Source organism: Zea mays, chromosome 9 (assembly GCF_902167145.1).
Source record: "Zea mays cultivar B73 chromosome 9, Zm-B73-REFERENCE-NAM-5.0, whole genome shotgun sequence".
Classification (NCBI taxonomy): Eukaryota; Viridiplantae; Streptophyta; class Magnoliopsida; order Poales; family Poaceae; genus Zea; species Zea mays.
In genome coordinates this window covers 30450007-30467145 of record NC_050104.1, presented here as the reverse complement: position 1 = coordinate 30467145, position 17139 = coordinate 30450007, and the positions used below count along the sequence as shown (strand labels likewise).

Here is a 17139-nt window from a genome sequence, read left to right as displayed (position 1 = left end):
TCATATTTGGCATTCAAAGATTCATTTTTCAACTTATCACATTTAGTTTTGACTTCCTAATGATTTGAGTGTATTCTTTAAGCAAGTCAGCTAGTTCATCATAGGAAGGTGAAGCAAATTCCTCATCACTATCACTATCACTATCATCAGTAATATCAATATCATTTTGTACCTTCCGTTCACCTCTAGCCATGAGGCATAGGTGAGAAGTCGATGATGGCGATGGCGGTGGTGAAGAGAAATCCCTGGCGATGGCGGCAACTTTTTCATCATTCTCTTCTTCACTTGAAGAAGATTCACTTGATGACTCAATGTCAGTGAGCCAATCACCAACAATATATGCCTTTCCATTTTTCTTTTTGTGGAACCTCTTTTGCTTCCCATCCTTCCTCTTGAAGAATCTCTTTTCCTTTTTCTCATCATCGTTGTCATCTTCTTTCTTGCCCTTGAACTTGTTCTTCTTGGGCTTGTTACATTGATGAGCAAGATGACCAAGCTCTCCACAGTTGTAGCAATCCATCTCAGAAATTGTCACACCCGGCTTTAAGGAACAAAGGCAGGTGCATCTCATACATGCGCCAAGAAGACAACATATATAATAACAGAGTGTATAGAGATAAATGTCAGAATAATCAGAGTATTTATTACATAGCGGAAGTCTTATTACAAAATAAAAGAATAAATATAAAACGAACTAAGGATCGTCGTTGGCGCCAATGTCAACTGAGAAACACCAACTAGATCAGATCAAACTCCTCACCTTGTGGCTCCTCCTGAACCACCTGTTCTTCTCCTGTGGGGGTGTGAGACAGCAAGGGTGAGCTCACACATGATCATAGCTCAACAAGTTGTGGGGAACCAGTGGACATGAACTCACAAAGGTGGGAGTTCATGTGATGTGTAAGGCTAATCAATGATAGGGGTTAAAGCTGAGCATTGCTTTTAATTAGTTGGTCAAAATTTTATTAGCAATTACTAAATGTAAGTAAATACCAAACCTTAAGTAAAGTAATAGAACAAAATTAATAATAAACCCATGCAATGCAAATGACAGAATTGAATTTAAGTTCCATAATTTAATCATCAAAGAGTCCTGAGCTGCTCATGACCGTGAGCTCGGCTAGTATACCAGTTTTACACTCTGTAGAGATTGTACTCTTTACCCACAAGTCATGTTACCCATCTGCCAAAGGGGTCGCGACTCCCATACACCTCTACCTAGGAGGCGAGGCAGGGCAACACTACGAGGCCTTTACAAAGTTCCACTAGCTTTCGAAAACCCGCTATAGTTTATGGGAAGAGCACTTGCAAGAATCCCTCGTCTGACCGCCATCGCAGCAAAATCAACCCGAGAACCTCCTTGCATGCAACTCCCCTACTGCCCTTGCCCCTTTCGGGTAAGGTAGTCTTCCACTAGCTTTCCTAATTAGTCAGCCAAGGGCATCCCATTAATCCCTTGTGGTGACATGTGTTACTCAAGTTAAGCTCTATGTTCCAATTAACATTAATGATCTTGACATGAACATAAATAGAATAACAAAAGAATTGGAACACAGATATAATAAATGATTATCCCAAAACCATGTAAAGCAATAGCAAAACTACCCAAGTGATTCAGGGGTAAACAAGGTATTGAGATAAACAATCTAGGGTGACCTATCGGGTCCCATCAAAATTAACCTATGCATGAATGAATGGTATTAAAGAACATTATTGGGTAAAAAGTGGTCAAGGGCACAACTTGCATTCAATGAGCTCCTGCTCAGCTACTTCTATCTGCTGCTCACCAGGATCCTCGGTCACGGGTTCTTCTACTCGCCACAATACAAACAAGCATAGTATATAGAGAAAATTAACATCACATCAAACATGTAAACAAAATACACAGTAATAATCTACACATTAAAATAAAATCCTAGAAACATGAATCATAATTTTTGGAGTTACAGATTTTAAGATATGAATTTACAAAGGTTTTATGTGCTTAAAATAGGATTAAATAAGATATTAATTTTATTACTATTTTCATGACAAAACAGAGATTTCCAGTGGTAGAGAATAATATTACAAAATTTTAGGAACTGGAATGGAGTGATTTGGACTACAAATGACTTTTCTATGCATTTTACAAGTTTTAGCACTAATTTATATATTAAGAATCTATTTAAAATTTAATTTCTCTGATTTTCGAGTTGACTGGACTGGGCGTCAATTACCAGAAAGATCAGGGCTCTTGGCGTAAGATTCCTAAGACACAAAACTACATCTGTATGGACGGCGGGTTGATTTCTCTGCTTCTCGGGGACTCATTACACTAGTAGAGATCTTATCATCGATGACGTTCGTATTGCGTCACTGCATGTGTATATATCGTCACAGAGTAAGGTTTGTGACGAATTTGTGACGAGTTCGATTTGGTCATAGGGGTCGCGTCACATTTGTTGTGTTGTGACGGACTACTCAGTTTCGTCATCGATGTGTATACATTCTGTGACGAAAGGCGCGTTGTCATGGAAGTGAATGCATGCTATGACGATCAGTTGTGGTCATAGAGGAAGACACTTTTCCGTCATAATTCGTCGTCTGCCCGAGCAAACTGACGGCGTTGTTAACGCCGTTTGGTTGCTGTGACGGTACGGTATCGTCACAGATAGAGCCGTGGTTTGGTCATTACCAGCCGTTTGGAAGGTGCTGATGCGTATGACGTCAGCGCTGACGTGGCTAGTGACGTGGCAGCTGACGTCAGCGCTGACGTAACGCTGACGTGGCTAGTACAGTGGCAGCTGACGTGGCATATGTTTTATTATATGCCACCAGTTTGGTCACAGATGTGCAGAGAATAATTTTATTGGAAATTGCAAAATATACTAGAACAGAGGAATGAGCACACAATTCCATATTCCATAGATGAATACAACTAGTATTCCAGTGCGCATACAAACTAAGTGGACAACACTAAACTCAGTTCATAGCATCACCACTTGAGTTCACATTTCAGTTGAGTTTGCACAAACATAACAGCATATAATCAAAAGTTGACACCCACGAGCAACTAGAGTTTTTGGGTACCCTCATGTCAAAGAACAGGCCAAAAACAGCAGCTCTGACTAGCAGCCCTCATGTCGAAGAAGAGTTACCATGCAAGGACAAGAGCTTCTTGATGAGCACATTGGTCTCCTCCATCTCCTTGCTGTTCTTCTCTGTTATCTTCTTGTACTCCTCCAACTCCCTTTGTGTCCTCGCCTGCTGTTCCTCAGCTTCTTCACATTTCTTCCTGAGCTGGTCGAGTTCACCTTGAACAGCAGCCGTCGCTTCAGCTGCAAGTTGTTCCCGAAGCTCACTATGATTTGATGATGAAGCCTTGGAGGTTGCCGATGTTTTGATGCCGACGCTTTTCAGGAATTGGTGTGAGCTGCTCTGGGACAGCACCTTCGACACAAGGTGCACACTGGATGCTGGCATCTCACCTTCAGCAACAGGTTCAGCCCTCAAAGCCTCCATATGAGACTGAAATATCATGGACAGAAACAGTTACATGTTATTGCTAATGAGCAACAGGAAGATGCTGACAATAATGTGAAAACAGTGACTTTCATTGCTAGTGCACGGGTCCTACAAGGCATTAACAAAGACTATGAAAAATAGACTGACAGACTCTAAAAGCTATACATTTGTTGGCAAATTATAGCAGATTATAGCAGTTACAAATTATAGCAGATTTGCTTAAAAGCTATACATTTGATGGCAAATTAAAAGCTATTCATTTGAAATACTCTATAAATAGACTATGAAAAATAATGTGAAAACAGTTACAAATTATGGCAGATTTGCTTAACAAAGACTCTAAAACCTATACATTTCTAGTGCACGGGTCCTACAAAAAATAGACTATGATATTTACTTTCATTTCAGAAATTTGATGGCAGACAAAATAGACTATGATCTGAACTCCCCTGGGATGGGACAAGCGATCTCACTCATCGATCTCACTCCCCTTCGTTCCATCGACCCACAGCCAGCCTCCCTCATATGATCTCATAAAAATTACACTAAATAAAGAAAACAAATGAACTTACAAGTGCTTCTCTTGCCGGTTCACTCAGGCCACGTTTGGAGCTGGTATGACAGGTCTTGAAGGCGTCCACCGCATCTAGTTCTTCAGTCTGGTCTAAGCTGGGTTCTTCTCGGTTTCTCTTCTGCTTCTGTTTCGTGGATAAACAATCACAGCGAAGTTTGCTCAGATCAAATGCAATAGAAGTTGAGTGCACAAGTGCAGGTAGTAGTACAAGGTAATAGTTACTTACATATGCATGTAAGTGTGCCACATAGCAGCGAGAACCCGTAGCCTGATGAAACTTGACTTGACTGCGGTTCTGCTTGTTCTTTGCACTTATTTCCTACAAGAGAATGAACATGTCAGATTAGATCATAGGTTCAATATGCGAAGATCCTTTGCAAACGTATAGTGAAAGAACAATATATGACAAGATACCCATACCATGTTCTTTGGATCAGACCACTTTGCAACTAATGCCCTCCACTGTTCATCAGTCATGTAAGATACAGGAGAAGTTGTGCTAATCTCATTTGCAGGTACACCATTGAAGTATTTCTGCTTGAGCCGATAACGCTGGTTTTTTACCGCAGAGCGTAGCATATCGGTGCAAGCTTCCTTTGTTGCCTTGTCCTCAGTGTTAACGGACAAGCGCCCCTATGCATATGACAATTCCATAGTTAGTCAATTCAGGTTAAGCAGTATACAAGTGAACCATAGAATCAGTAATGCACTTACATTTAGCTGTGACACAAAGCTGTTGTAGTATTTCTGGTCGTCCTTATAATCTTTCCAACGAGTTAGGATAGACATGGTTTCCCGAATAATGATGCCAGCCTCTGATGCAAACTTGGCAGCTTGAACAGGTTCATGTGGCCTTTTTTTGCCTTCCTCAACAGCTATGGGCAGTCTCCTTTGCATAACTTTAGTCATCCTATCCAGTTGTTTTCCCTTGGTTGCTGCCCTGGGTCTCCTTGGTGCTCGCTGTGTAGGAGCTACAAAATATAATTCGCTTTTATTGAATAATGAAATTGTTTTGTTTCATGCAAATCAGCAAAAGAGATGCCTTATTTGACTGAAAAAATAGAACTTGCCTTCAGTTTCTTCATCTCTAGCTACATTGGCTTGAGCATCACCTGTACTGTCATGAGCAGCAGATGCCATGGCTTCCTCTTCAGCTCTGCTGAAATGATCAGCAAGTCCAGGTGTAGTACGGCTGTTGCCTTCAGCATCACCTGTACTGTCATGAGCAGCAGATGCCATGGCTTCCTCTGCAGCTCTGCTGAAATGATCAGCAAGTCCAGGTGTAGTAGGGCTGTTTGGTATGTGATCATTTCCATCTGTTGGTTCCTGTACATTGTGGCCATCTGTCTCTGTAGAGTGAAACCTTTTTGAAGATTGCTCCTCTGGTTGTGCACCTGCCCTCACTCTCTTGCTGAACCTAATGCCTGGAGCCATGTTGGGGTCTATCTTCTTCTTTGAAGCAAGGGTTGTGTTTCTACCTCTTCTAGGATACTGTCCACAAAAAAAAGTCATGTGCATTAAAAAGCAAGACCATATATTAATTAAGAGGTATGAAATAAAGAATATGAATCTAAAGGCATGAGCATATATTAAACACCAGATAAAAAACATTGAAATGCAATGCAACTATTTGGCATCCACTACTTTGAAGATAGAAGGAGCACCTTCATTGCCAGGGGTTTTGGCTGCTCATAATATTCACTGTCATCATCAGTATCTCCTTGATCATCATCGTCAAGGAGATAGAAAGAGACATATGAATCCGAATCTGAACTAGTATTTATCTTGTTTGCTGCATGTTTCCCCTTTGTTGATGCAGATGGTGAGACAGAATTATTTAGAACAGAAGTATATTTGTTCAGACCCAAATCTTGCATCTTCTTTATATTCTCCTCCACTTGTTTATCCCGTCTTCTCTCATAAGCAGTTCGCTCATGTTGAACTACTTGCAAGATAGATAAGAACAAGCATACTGTGTGTATTAGATAATGTAAAGGATTTTACTAAAAGCTAAGAGGTACTACTATTTGCAGGGAAGGATTTGACTAAAAGCAAATAGATAAGATGTGTAGATTCAGTCATTATGAAGCTTGGTTATGATTGTGCAAGTTCATAATTGTGGTTGCACTGTAACTGTAGTGTTTCCCCTGTTTGGTTGTGGAAATCTTTATGCAGGCTTAAACAATGTTCAAAGTACTAGCTAGTACATTGATTAGGCGATGTAGATTTACACAAGCTGATGAACAAAAAAAGTGAAGATATTCTCATCTCTTTCTACCAGCAAGGTTCAAGAAAGCACTAAGCGTTGAGCGAGCGGTATGGTGGTGAAAATGCTTAAGCGTGATTAATCGTGCTTAATCATTTTTGTTAAAAAAAGAAAAAAAATACATGATATTGGGCCACCCTGCAGCAGCCCTTAACCCCCACCTCCTCTCTTCATGAGTCTGCAGCCCACTAGGCCCACCTGCCAGGAGGCTCAACGCAAAACCCCTCTCCCGTGATGACCTCTCCTCCGTGCCGTACGCTCTCCGGCTCCCTCTCCCGAAGCCTCTCCTCCCTCGTGCGATCTTCACCTCTACCGTGAAGCCGCTCCGCCTCTCTCTCACCAATCTGCTGCCTGCAGCCATCGTAGGTCCGTCCGCTCTCTCTCTCTCTCGTTGATCCGTCGATTTGCTGCCTGCTGGATTGACCCCGGAGGTGTTCCTCCTCTTCCTCTCCCTCCTCTACTCCCTTAAACATGCCGAATGGGCACGATTAAGCAGGGCCAGCGCTTAATTGCCCGCTTAGTAGGTAAGCGATGCGTTGACCCTCTGCGCAGCGCTTAACCGCGCCTAATCGCACGCCTAATCGCGCTTTCTTGAACCTTGTCTACCAGTACTAGAAACATAAGTTCTCTACTAAAACATGGATGTGACAGCATATAACACAATGTAAGGAACCAAACACAACTGTATGAGTGCACAATGATTACATAAATCAATATACAATATCTCTGATAACAACGAATGAATAATTAAACTAAATCTAGCGATGCTTAGGGTTTAGGGGTTGGACCTTTCTGACTTCTGTGCCTCCTTTTGTTCACCATCAAGGTCGTCTGCGATGACCCAAATCCAGCGATGTTAGGGTTTAGGGGTTAGCGAGAGCAATGTGGATGGGGCGTGTTAGGTGGAAGGGGCGAGAGAAATGGGGATGGCAATGAGATAGAGCAGGATGCGGCGAGTGAAGTCGGCGCCGACGCAGCTCATCGACGCGATTAGAGGTAAGGGGGCGGCTGTGAGGTACCTGGTCGAGGGGGCAGGTCGTCGACGGCGGATGTGTCCTAGCGGCGGCGGTGAGGTTCCTGGTCGAGGGGGCAGGTCGTCGACAGCCGTCGTGTCCCGGCGGCGGCGATTAGGTTTGGAGAAGTGGGGGAGAAAGAAGAGTGGGGGAGAAATAAGAGTGCGGGAGATAGAGGATGAGAGCGGAGTATGTTTTAGTGACGACGGCGAAAATGTTTTTGGCGCCCAATGTGTTTGGCAATGCGGAGTCTAATGCGTTTAAGTATACTAGCGCTGGGTAAATGTCGAAAACACGTGCATAGCCCAATGGTTTGACTTGCTAACTATAAGGCTAAGCTCCAAGGTTCAAGCGCCTGCAAGGAGACTTTTTTTGTGTTTTGCATACCATTTTATATTAATTCTTTGTTTTTTATTTATCTCTATGTTTTTTTTGCAATTATCTATTCATGGACACATTAGTTGGGTTTATGATCATGTTATAATATTTTGAAATATTTTTGCAATAGTGGTACTATACATCTCTCACTTGCAATAGCATCTCTCACTTAGTAATTAGCCTTATATGAGAGATGTATGCATTTCTTAGGATGTGTGTCACCACTTTGTCCGAATGAGTTGAAACTATTTTGTGAACATTGTACACCAAAATGAATGGTCCATGCAAGTTTTTAGAGTTTTCTAGCTAGGCTATGGTATTGTAACAAATATCTTTACGAAATACAACAAATAATTACAGTAATTAGTAAACTAGGTCTGAACAATGCATAACTGCACACAACATCATATGTTGGTTCAATAATCATGCCATTAAAGTTTAAAATGGTTTGGAGAAAGTGGTAGTATTGATCCATCACAAGCATGAACATCTCTCACTTAGTAATTAGCCTTGTATGAGAGATGTATGCCTTTCTTAGGATGTGTGTCACCACTTTGTCCGAATGAGTTGAAACTATTTTGTGAACATTGTACACCAAAATGAATGGTCCATGCAAGTTTTTAGAGTTTTCTAGCTAGGCTATGGTATTGTAACAAATATCTTTACGAAATACAACAAATAATTACAGTAATTAGTAAACTAGGTCTGAAAAATGCATAACTGCACACAACATCATAGGTTGGTTCAATAAACATGCCATTAAAGTTTAAAATGATTTGGAGAAAGTGGTAGTATAGATCCATCACAAGCATGAACATGTCTCACTTAGTAATTAGCCTTATATGAGGGCTGTATGCATTTTTGTAGGATGTATGTCACCACTTTGTCAGAACGAATTGCATGTTTTTGTCAACATTGTACACCAAAATGAAGTGTACATGCAAGTTTATAGATTTTTCTAGCTACCTAAGGTTTTTTAGCACTTATTCTTTAGTAAAATAACAAATACTTACATTAATAGTTAAACTAGTTCTAAAAATTGCACCGGCACAAAACATCATGGTACACCTCCATTAACACCCCAAAAAAAGGTTGAAATGATTTGGAGAAACGGGTGCTATACATGTAAATAAATAAAAGAAAAATTCGAAAATGATTGAAAAATGTAAACAAAACAAAAAAAAACCTACCTATCCCAAAGCTCGAACACAAGACGCCTGGGTTCACAGCAGCAAGGAGTTACCATTGGACTAGTCACGTTTGTTCGTTAGTAACAGAGCGCAGTTATATTTAAGCATAAACTGTTCTCTGTCCAGGATGTAACCGAGCGCCCAGTTCAGAGTCTGCATTTTCAGATTGTTCAGTTCAGAGTTAACTCTGCTGCCCAGTTCAGATTGGTGCCCAGTTCAGAGTTCAAAGTTCAAGCAATCTGAGAACTCTGCCCAGTTCAAAGTTCAAGCAATCTGCCCAGTTCAGTTCAAGCAATCTGAGAATTTTCAGATGTTCAGTTCAGTTCAAGCAATCAGATTCTCAGATCAAAGTTCAGTTCAAGCAATCTGCCCAGTTCAGTTCAAGCAATCTGAGAACTCTGCCCAGTTCAAAGTTCAAGCAATCTGCCCAGTTCAGTTCAAGCAATCTGAGAATTTTCAGATGTTCAGTTCAGTTCAAGCAATCAGATTCTCAGATCAAAGTTCAGTTCAAGCAATCTGCCCAGTTCAGTTCAAGCAATCTGAGAACTCTGCCCAGTTCAAAGTTCAAAGCAATCAGATTCTAAACTGCCCAGTTCAAAGTTTAGATTCTAAACTGCCCAGATGGTCATTTCATTTTCAGAGATCAGTTCAGACTTCTGCATTTTCAGATTAAAACCCAGCTTAAATTTTGACAATAAATTAAAACTTGCTTAGATCACATGAACTGAAAATTGATTCCCATAAACCCAGCTTAGATCACATGAACTGAAAATTTTCAGATGTTCAGTTCTAAAAATACAGAAAATACAGAATACACATTCAGTTCACCACAAGTTCAGTTCACCCCAAACTCAGTATTTCAGACACACATTCAGTTCTGAAAATACAGAAAATACATTGTATCATCTATCCGTACTAATCTGAACTGAACACTTCATAAATCAACTATCAATACTAGAAATCCTCATCTTCATCTTCTATGGACATGTCATCATTGTTGTCATCGCCACCATCATTAAAATATTGAAACATTGTATCATCTTCCTCCTCATCCTCACTATCTTCAAGAATAATAGCAGCTTCCTTCTTTTTTCTTATTAGTTCCTCTAAATTGCCTTCAATTAGACTGGCTTCTCCACCTTCAACATTGTGCAGAACCTGATTATCATCACCTTCTTGCACTATATGGTCTGTATCAGAACAATAATCATCCTGATGCACATCATTATTGCCCTCATATTTTTCAGCCACATCATAAATATTCCTATGCTCAAATTTCTGCACAACTCGGAAATCTTTACATTGTGGAGTTGTGTCTTGCAGGTAAAATATCTTTTTCGCTTGGTCTGCCAAGATAAAAGGATCGGACTTGTACCAAAATGACTGCACATTGATGGATTTGAAATGGCTGTCATCTCGAATGCCCACAGTCTTTCCTACTTGGTTGTACCAATCGCATCGAAATACAACCACCGACCGACGAACTTGATAATTCGAGTTATATTGTAACTCAATTACCTCTTTAAGGACACCATAAAAATCTATGTTCTCCCCATTATGTTCACCTTCAGTCATTACACCACTATTTTGTGTCTGCATGAACTTCTCACGATCCACTGTGCTAAACCGCACTCCATTAATCTTGCAAGCTGTACTAGTCTTAACTCGCCGAGCTGGGCCACATGACAGTGCCCACAGTCCTTCGCTAACCAATTCTGGATTCTCATTACGCTTCTTCTCAACCTGTTGCAACAAAATTACTCAGCTGAGCAATTACATATGCATACCCAAAAATTTAGTAAACCTATAACATAAAAGTTTAGTGACTTACATGGGACATAAACCACTTTGCAAATCCTTGTTGAACCATTCGATCAACATCATTTGGACGTGCACCTTGCTGCGATAGCTCCTCCCTGTACAGACTGCATGGCATACTTTATTCATAAGCATATTTTCAAATTTAATAAACATAACATAAATTATGTAGCACATACCAAACTAACTTACGTCAAATATTCCTGTACTTCATCAGCATTATGTAGCACATACCAAACTAACTTATTCATGGTAGCATCATCAATGTACTCAGTCTTAGTACCTCCAACAAGAGTAGCACCATGCTTAAAAACAGACATGTCATTAGGCAATGGCATCTCTGTACCACTATCATCATCCTGGTTAAATCTAGTGTCAACATCCTTCATGTACCTAGAACAAAATGTTAAGGTATCACTTGCCATATATGCCTCAGCAATTGATCCTTCCGGCCTAGCCCTGTTCCTTACAAAATTTTTCAAAGTGCCTAGTCGCCTTTCTATTGGGTACATCCATCCATACTGAACAGGTCCTCTAAGCATTGCCTCATCGGGAAGATGGACACTCAAGTGCACCATGACATCAAAGAAGGCAGGTGGAAATATTTTCTCAAGCTTGCATAGGATCAATGGAATATCTCCTTTTAGTCGTTGCACAACATCTATCCGTAGATTTCTACTACATAGTTCCCTGAAGAAGGTCCCCAGCTCTGCAATTGCTTCATATACATCCTTCCTCACCAGTCCTCTAAGGCCAGCGGCTATGATTCTCTGTAGGAGTATGTGGCAAGAATGTGTTTTCAGTTTTCCAACCACCTTTGAACCATCTTCACTTATGTATCTTGCTAGGTTATCCGCAAATCCATCAGGAAACTTGATACCTTTGAGGAACTTGCAAAACTCGACTTTCTGATCCTTCCCCAACACATATGGAGCAGGTGGAGCCCTGCAGGCCGAGTTGCCATCTTGTTGCAAGTGCAGTTCAGGTCTTATGCCCATATCATACAAATCTAGCCTTGCATTATGTGTGTCCTTGGACTTGCCTGGTATACTAAGTAGTGTGCAAAGAATATTTTCACATACATTTTTCTCTATGTGCATCACATCGAGATTATGTGGAAGCATCAAATCTTTCCAATATGGCAATTGCCACAACCCAGATTTCCGGCTATAAATCTTTGGACCGTCACTACTACGCTTCCTTTTATTTCCAGTAATGTCAGCCTGCTTCCCTGGTCTGACATCTTTCACCTGTACTGGGTACTCATGTTGCCAAATGGATTGAATCCATCGGTAGCTAAGGCTAGCCTCAGGTTCCTCGGATCATTTGCAAAACCTGGGTACTTTCGGTCAAAGTCCTTCCACGCTTCCCCATCAGCTGGATGGCTCATCACATTGGCGACTGGCTTCCTCACTTTCTTGTGCCATTGTGTTTCCTCTGAAGTTTGTTTTGAAGCAAAAATTCTTTTCAACCTTGGCAACAGTGGAAAATGCCTCAAAACCTTATGTGGAACCCGCTTCGAACCAGTTTCATCTTTCCATCTAGACTCTGTGCATACTGGGCACTCATTCAATTTAGCATTAACATTCCGAAACAACACACAATTGTTCTTGCACACATGGATGTTTTCGTATCCAAGGCCCAATTCTTTAAGATATTGCATGGCCTCATTATATGATTTTGGCAACTCACTATTAGGGTATCCATCGGACATCAGCTTCATCATTGCTGAAAATGCTGTATTGCTGATTCGATAACGAGACTTCATATACAACATCCTCACCATAAAAGAAAATTTTGAATGGCTAGAACCCGGACTAAGTGCCTTCTTTGCATCTCCAAGAACTCCTGCAAATCTTGGCTCTTCTCCATCAGCCTCTGCCGCTGCAAACAGTTCACCGATCATCTCAGGTACTCCATGATCATCATCGTAAACATCATCGTCCACATCCATATTTATCCCAAAGTCATTATCATATCCTTCGACATCCTCCTCTATACCCTCAACTTCTGTATCTGCCGACTCCCCATGATGAATCCACCTCGTGTATGTAGCTGACATTCCATAAATGTGTATATGAGTTTCTACTTCACTCTGAGGTCGCAACCTTTGATTAAGACAATTCACGCACGGACAACGAATGTCTGTGTCTTCTGGGTATCTTTCAGTAACAAAATTCATGAACTCTTCAACTCCTTTCACATATGCAGGTGTGAATTGTTTCCCATAAACCCATCTTCTATCCATCTATTTTGACAATAAATTAAAACTTGCATTAACTCCATAACTATGATTACATTGAACAAAATTGAAAACCACATCAAACACATGCATATATGAAATAAAATTCAAACGCACATAGAACCTTATTGTCAAAAACACAACACATCAAACCTTGTCTTTTCTCCCCGCCCTGCCGCTGTTCTGTCCACGCCCGCCATAGCTATGCGCAAGACGCCGCTGCTTTGCCGCGCCCGAAGCTTCTCTGCCTCGCTGTTTGCAGACGACGCCGTTCTTCCAACACAGTTGGATCAATGGATCAGGCGACAAGATCGCTCGTTCGCTGCGACGCTACCCAGTTGCCGATCAAGCGGACGACGACAGACGCCGGCGTCGTTGTGTGCCGTAACCTGACGGCCGATCGCACAAGCGCAGATCGCAGCAGGAAAAAACAGAACAGGCGTGATCGCAGAATGGCGGCTGGGAAAACCTGTTAACATAACGACAGATGGGAACACATTAATAAACGGGAAGTTTCTTTATATACACGAACAAGTCCGTAGTCTGGTGGTAGCAACGATTTAACGCAAGCCGCAGGTCCCTGGTTCGAAGCTCCGCGGGCGCACCTTTTTTTTTGCCAAATAACTAACTGCCGCTTCGTACTGGGCCGGGTCCGCGTCGCCAGGTGGGGCTGTGTCCCAAAAAACTGCGGCCCATGTAGGCCAAGGATCCCACGCCGTGTGTACACGTGGGCCGTTTTTTACTAAAACTCATCTGTGACCAATTTATTTCAGCATTACGTCAGCCGATCAAGCCAAATTAATCTGTGACGTTCCTTTCATTTTCGTCTATGACGTTCCTTTCATTTTCGTCTTTAATATTCAAGTCTAATCTTCGTCCCTTGTAATTGTTGACGAAGCTATCAATTTGGTCATAGAAATGTATCAATCTGTGACTGAAGTCACCAGCGTCACTAGAAAATCGTCACTGATGATCACATTCTTACTAGTGTTAGCAAAACCGCTAGGGCGAACCGATATCCTAGGTTTATGGCCGTTGGATGAACATATAACGGCCTAGATTTAATTAATCCTAGATCTAGTTCCTGCCGCACGACGTGAGATCCACGGCGTGGATTTATCCGAGCGAAGGGGTACGCTGGACCTAATCACAGCCGTTCACTACGAATCCAACGGTCAGAGCGCATTCTTCCACCTTGCCGCATTGCCACGGCGGAGAAAAACCCCGCGCGGCGGCGCGAACAGTCTCCCCCCACGGCCGCGCCATTACCAGAGAGGCTCCACTATGGCTCTGGTGCCTAAAACTTCAACCGAGTGGGTCCTACACAATGTGGTGATGAACATGAGTTCGGGCAAGCAACTATTACCGAGAATCGGGCGCGCAGTCGCACTATCCACGACAAGGGGCGGCTCCACCATGAGTCAATGGCTCCGGTGACAAATCCAGGGGTCCCTGGTCGCAAATCCCGCCCATTGAGGTCACCAACGCCTTCCCCGCGGCCCGGTGCAACACTTAAGCCCACGGGTTTGAGCTTCGAGCCACGGCGAGGGTGAAATCCCCGACGGCGGAAACTCCCCACACTGCTCCCTCATGCAACGGCGGTGGCAAAGGTAATGGCGTTCGGATATGGCTTGAATCAAGTTACCAAGGACATGGAAGGGGAGATTTATATCCCAAGCCCGCATAGGCGATCCCATCCCAACGGACTCCGGAGCTGACGCGCGGAGCTCGCGGCATCCGGTTCGGCATGCCGAGACCGCGAGGAAGAAGGGGCTCTGCCAGGTTGGGCCCATCTGTCAGCCGCGCAGTGACCCTGGTGCACGCGATCTTCACGGCTGGGCCGCGCGGAGAGAAGCAAGTTGGGCCAAATTGCTTGTCACGGCCCAATTAGGTTAGAATTCCTTTCTTTTTCTATGATTTTCTTCTCCTCTTATTTTCAATTTCCAATTTTGAATTTCAAGGATGACTTTGAATTTTGTACTAAATTTTAAAGATAGATTCTAATCATACCAGTATGGTTGAGTTTATTTGTTCATAAATTTTGTTTTATATTTTATATTATTTCCTTCTTTCCTTTTTTTATGCCATTTCCAATTGTTCCTAAATTGTGCCTTTGGGATAAATCTGAATTTTCAAATCATTATTATACTTTTATTAGAGACACTATTATTATCATTCAATGCGCAAACAAAAGAAGCCCAGCATGATGCACGAGTTCATATGTTGGTATTTAGTATTTATTTGCAAGAAAACATGTCTTATGAATAACTCACACCACCCAAAGGGTTCCTTTAACATTCTCAATGATATGTGCCATGGGAACTCTATACTAGGGTTTACAAATCCTACCCCCCTGAAAAATAATCTCGACCTCGAGATTTAGGAAGAACGAGGAAAAAGATAGGGAAAATCTATACGAAGCTCTTCTTCTCTTTCCCAGTTGCTTCATCTTTGCCATGATGACTCCATTACACTTTTCACATCTTTATCACCTTGTTTCTTGTAACTCGAGTTAATGTATCAAGAATCTTGATAGGATACTCCGTGTAAGTCAAATCACCGTGAACACTAAGCTCTTCCATTGGTAATTGTTCTTCAGGGACACGGAGACACTTCTTAAGTTGAGACACATGAAATACATTATGCACATCCGATAGACTAGCAGGTAGCTCGAGTTGGTATGCCATCTCCCCAACTCGCCTAAAGATCAAGAATGGTCCAATATAGCGAGGGGACAATTTGCCCTTAACTTTGAATCTCCTCATTCCACGAAGTGGTGACACCTTGAGGTAAACATAATCTCCTTCTTCAAATTCCAGTGGTCTTCTTCTATTATCAGCATAACTCTTTTACCTGGTTTGAGCCACCCTCAAATTCTCTCGAATTATACGAACTTGTTCTTCTGCTTCTTGAATCAGTTCAGACCCAAAGAACTGTCTTTCTCCAGTCTGATCCCAATATAGAGGAGTCCTGCACTTTCTCCCATGTAAAGCTTCAAAAGGTGACATCTTCAGACTGGCCTGATAGCTATTATTATAAGAGAACTCAGCATAAGGTAGACTCTTATCCCAACTTCCTCCATGCTGAAGGGCACAAGCTCTCAACATATCTTCCAATATTTGATTAGTCCTTTCAGTCTGTCCATCAGTCTGAGGGTGATAGGTTGTACTAAAATTCAACTTGGTATTCACGTTCTCATGAAAGCTTCTCCAAAATCTTGAGGTAAACTGTGAACCTCGATCAGACACGATCTTCTTTGGTACTCCATGTAAACACACAATCCGAGCCATATATAACTCTACCAATTGAGAGCCTTTATAAGTAGTCTTTACAGGAATGAAGTGGGCCACTTTAGTCAATCTATCCACAATCACCCATATAGCATCATATCCTTTCTGGGTGCGAGGCAATCCAGTAATAAAATCCATACCAATCTCTTCCCACTTCCACTCGGGTATCTTCAGTGGATGCAGTAGTCCAGCTGGCCTCTGGTGTTTAGCCTTAACTCTTTGACACACATCGCACATAGCCACATGTGCAGCCACATCTCTCTTCAATCCATACCACCAATATTTCTGCTTCAAATCTTGATACATCTTGGTGCTACCAGGATGAATGGAATAATTCGAGTCATGGGCCTCCTTTAAAATAGTCTCACGAAGGCTTTCAATATCAGGAACACATATCCTGTCCTTGAACCATACGGTGCCTTGCTCATCTTCCGTGAATTCTGGACCTCGACCTTCAGTAATAAGATCCTTAATCTCTTGTATCTTAGCATCACCAACTTGTCCTTTGCGGATTTCTTGCTCCAAAGTAGGTTCCACATCAATAGTAACTCCTTCAGTGTGAGCAACTATCCCCAGGTTAATTCTCTTGAAATCCTCAACAATCTCATCAGGTAGCTGGGCAACAATAGCTGAATGAACATGCTCCTTGCGACTCAAGGCATCTGCAACCAAATTTGCCTTGCCCGGGTGATAGTGAATCTCCAAATCATAATCCTTAATAAGCTCCAACCAACGGCGTTGCCTAAGGTTGAGATCCTTCTGAGTGAATATATACTTTAAACTCTTATGATCCGTGTACACTTGGCACTTGGTTCCCATAATGTAACATCTCCAAATCTTAAGCGCATGCACAACGGCTGCCAA

The 17139-nt window shown here is 42.0% G+C and overlaps 1 protein-coding gene across 1 annotated transcript; it reads right to left on the bottom strand.

Moving 5' to 3' along the window:
* Positions 1-2881: 2881 nt before the first annotated feature.
* On the bottom strand, positions 2882-4196 carry LOC118473297 (uncharacterized). Its single transcript, XM_035962509.1, has 2 exons — positions 4077-4196; positions 2882-3507 (listed from the first exon to the last, which is right to left on the bottom strand). The coding sequence occupies exon 2, from the start codon at positions 3499-3501 to the stop codon at positions 3118-3120; it is 384 nt and encodes a 127-aa protein (XP_035818402.1). The 5' UTR covers positions 3502-3507; positions 4077-4196; the 3' UTR covers positions 2882-3117.
* Between the last annotated feature and the right edge of the window lie 12943 nt (positions 4197-17139).

What these genes read in the sequence shown, in the direction of transcription:
- LOC118473297 (XM_035962509.1), bottom strand. Translation starts at nt 3,501, where the DNA reads ATGGAGGCTTTGAGGGCTGAACCTGTTGCTGAAGGTGAGATGCCAGCA.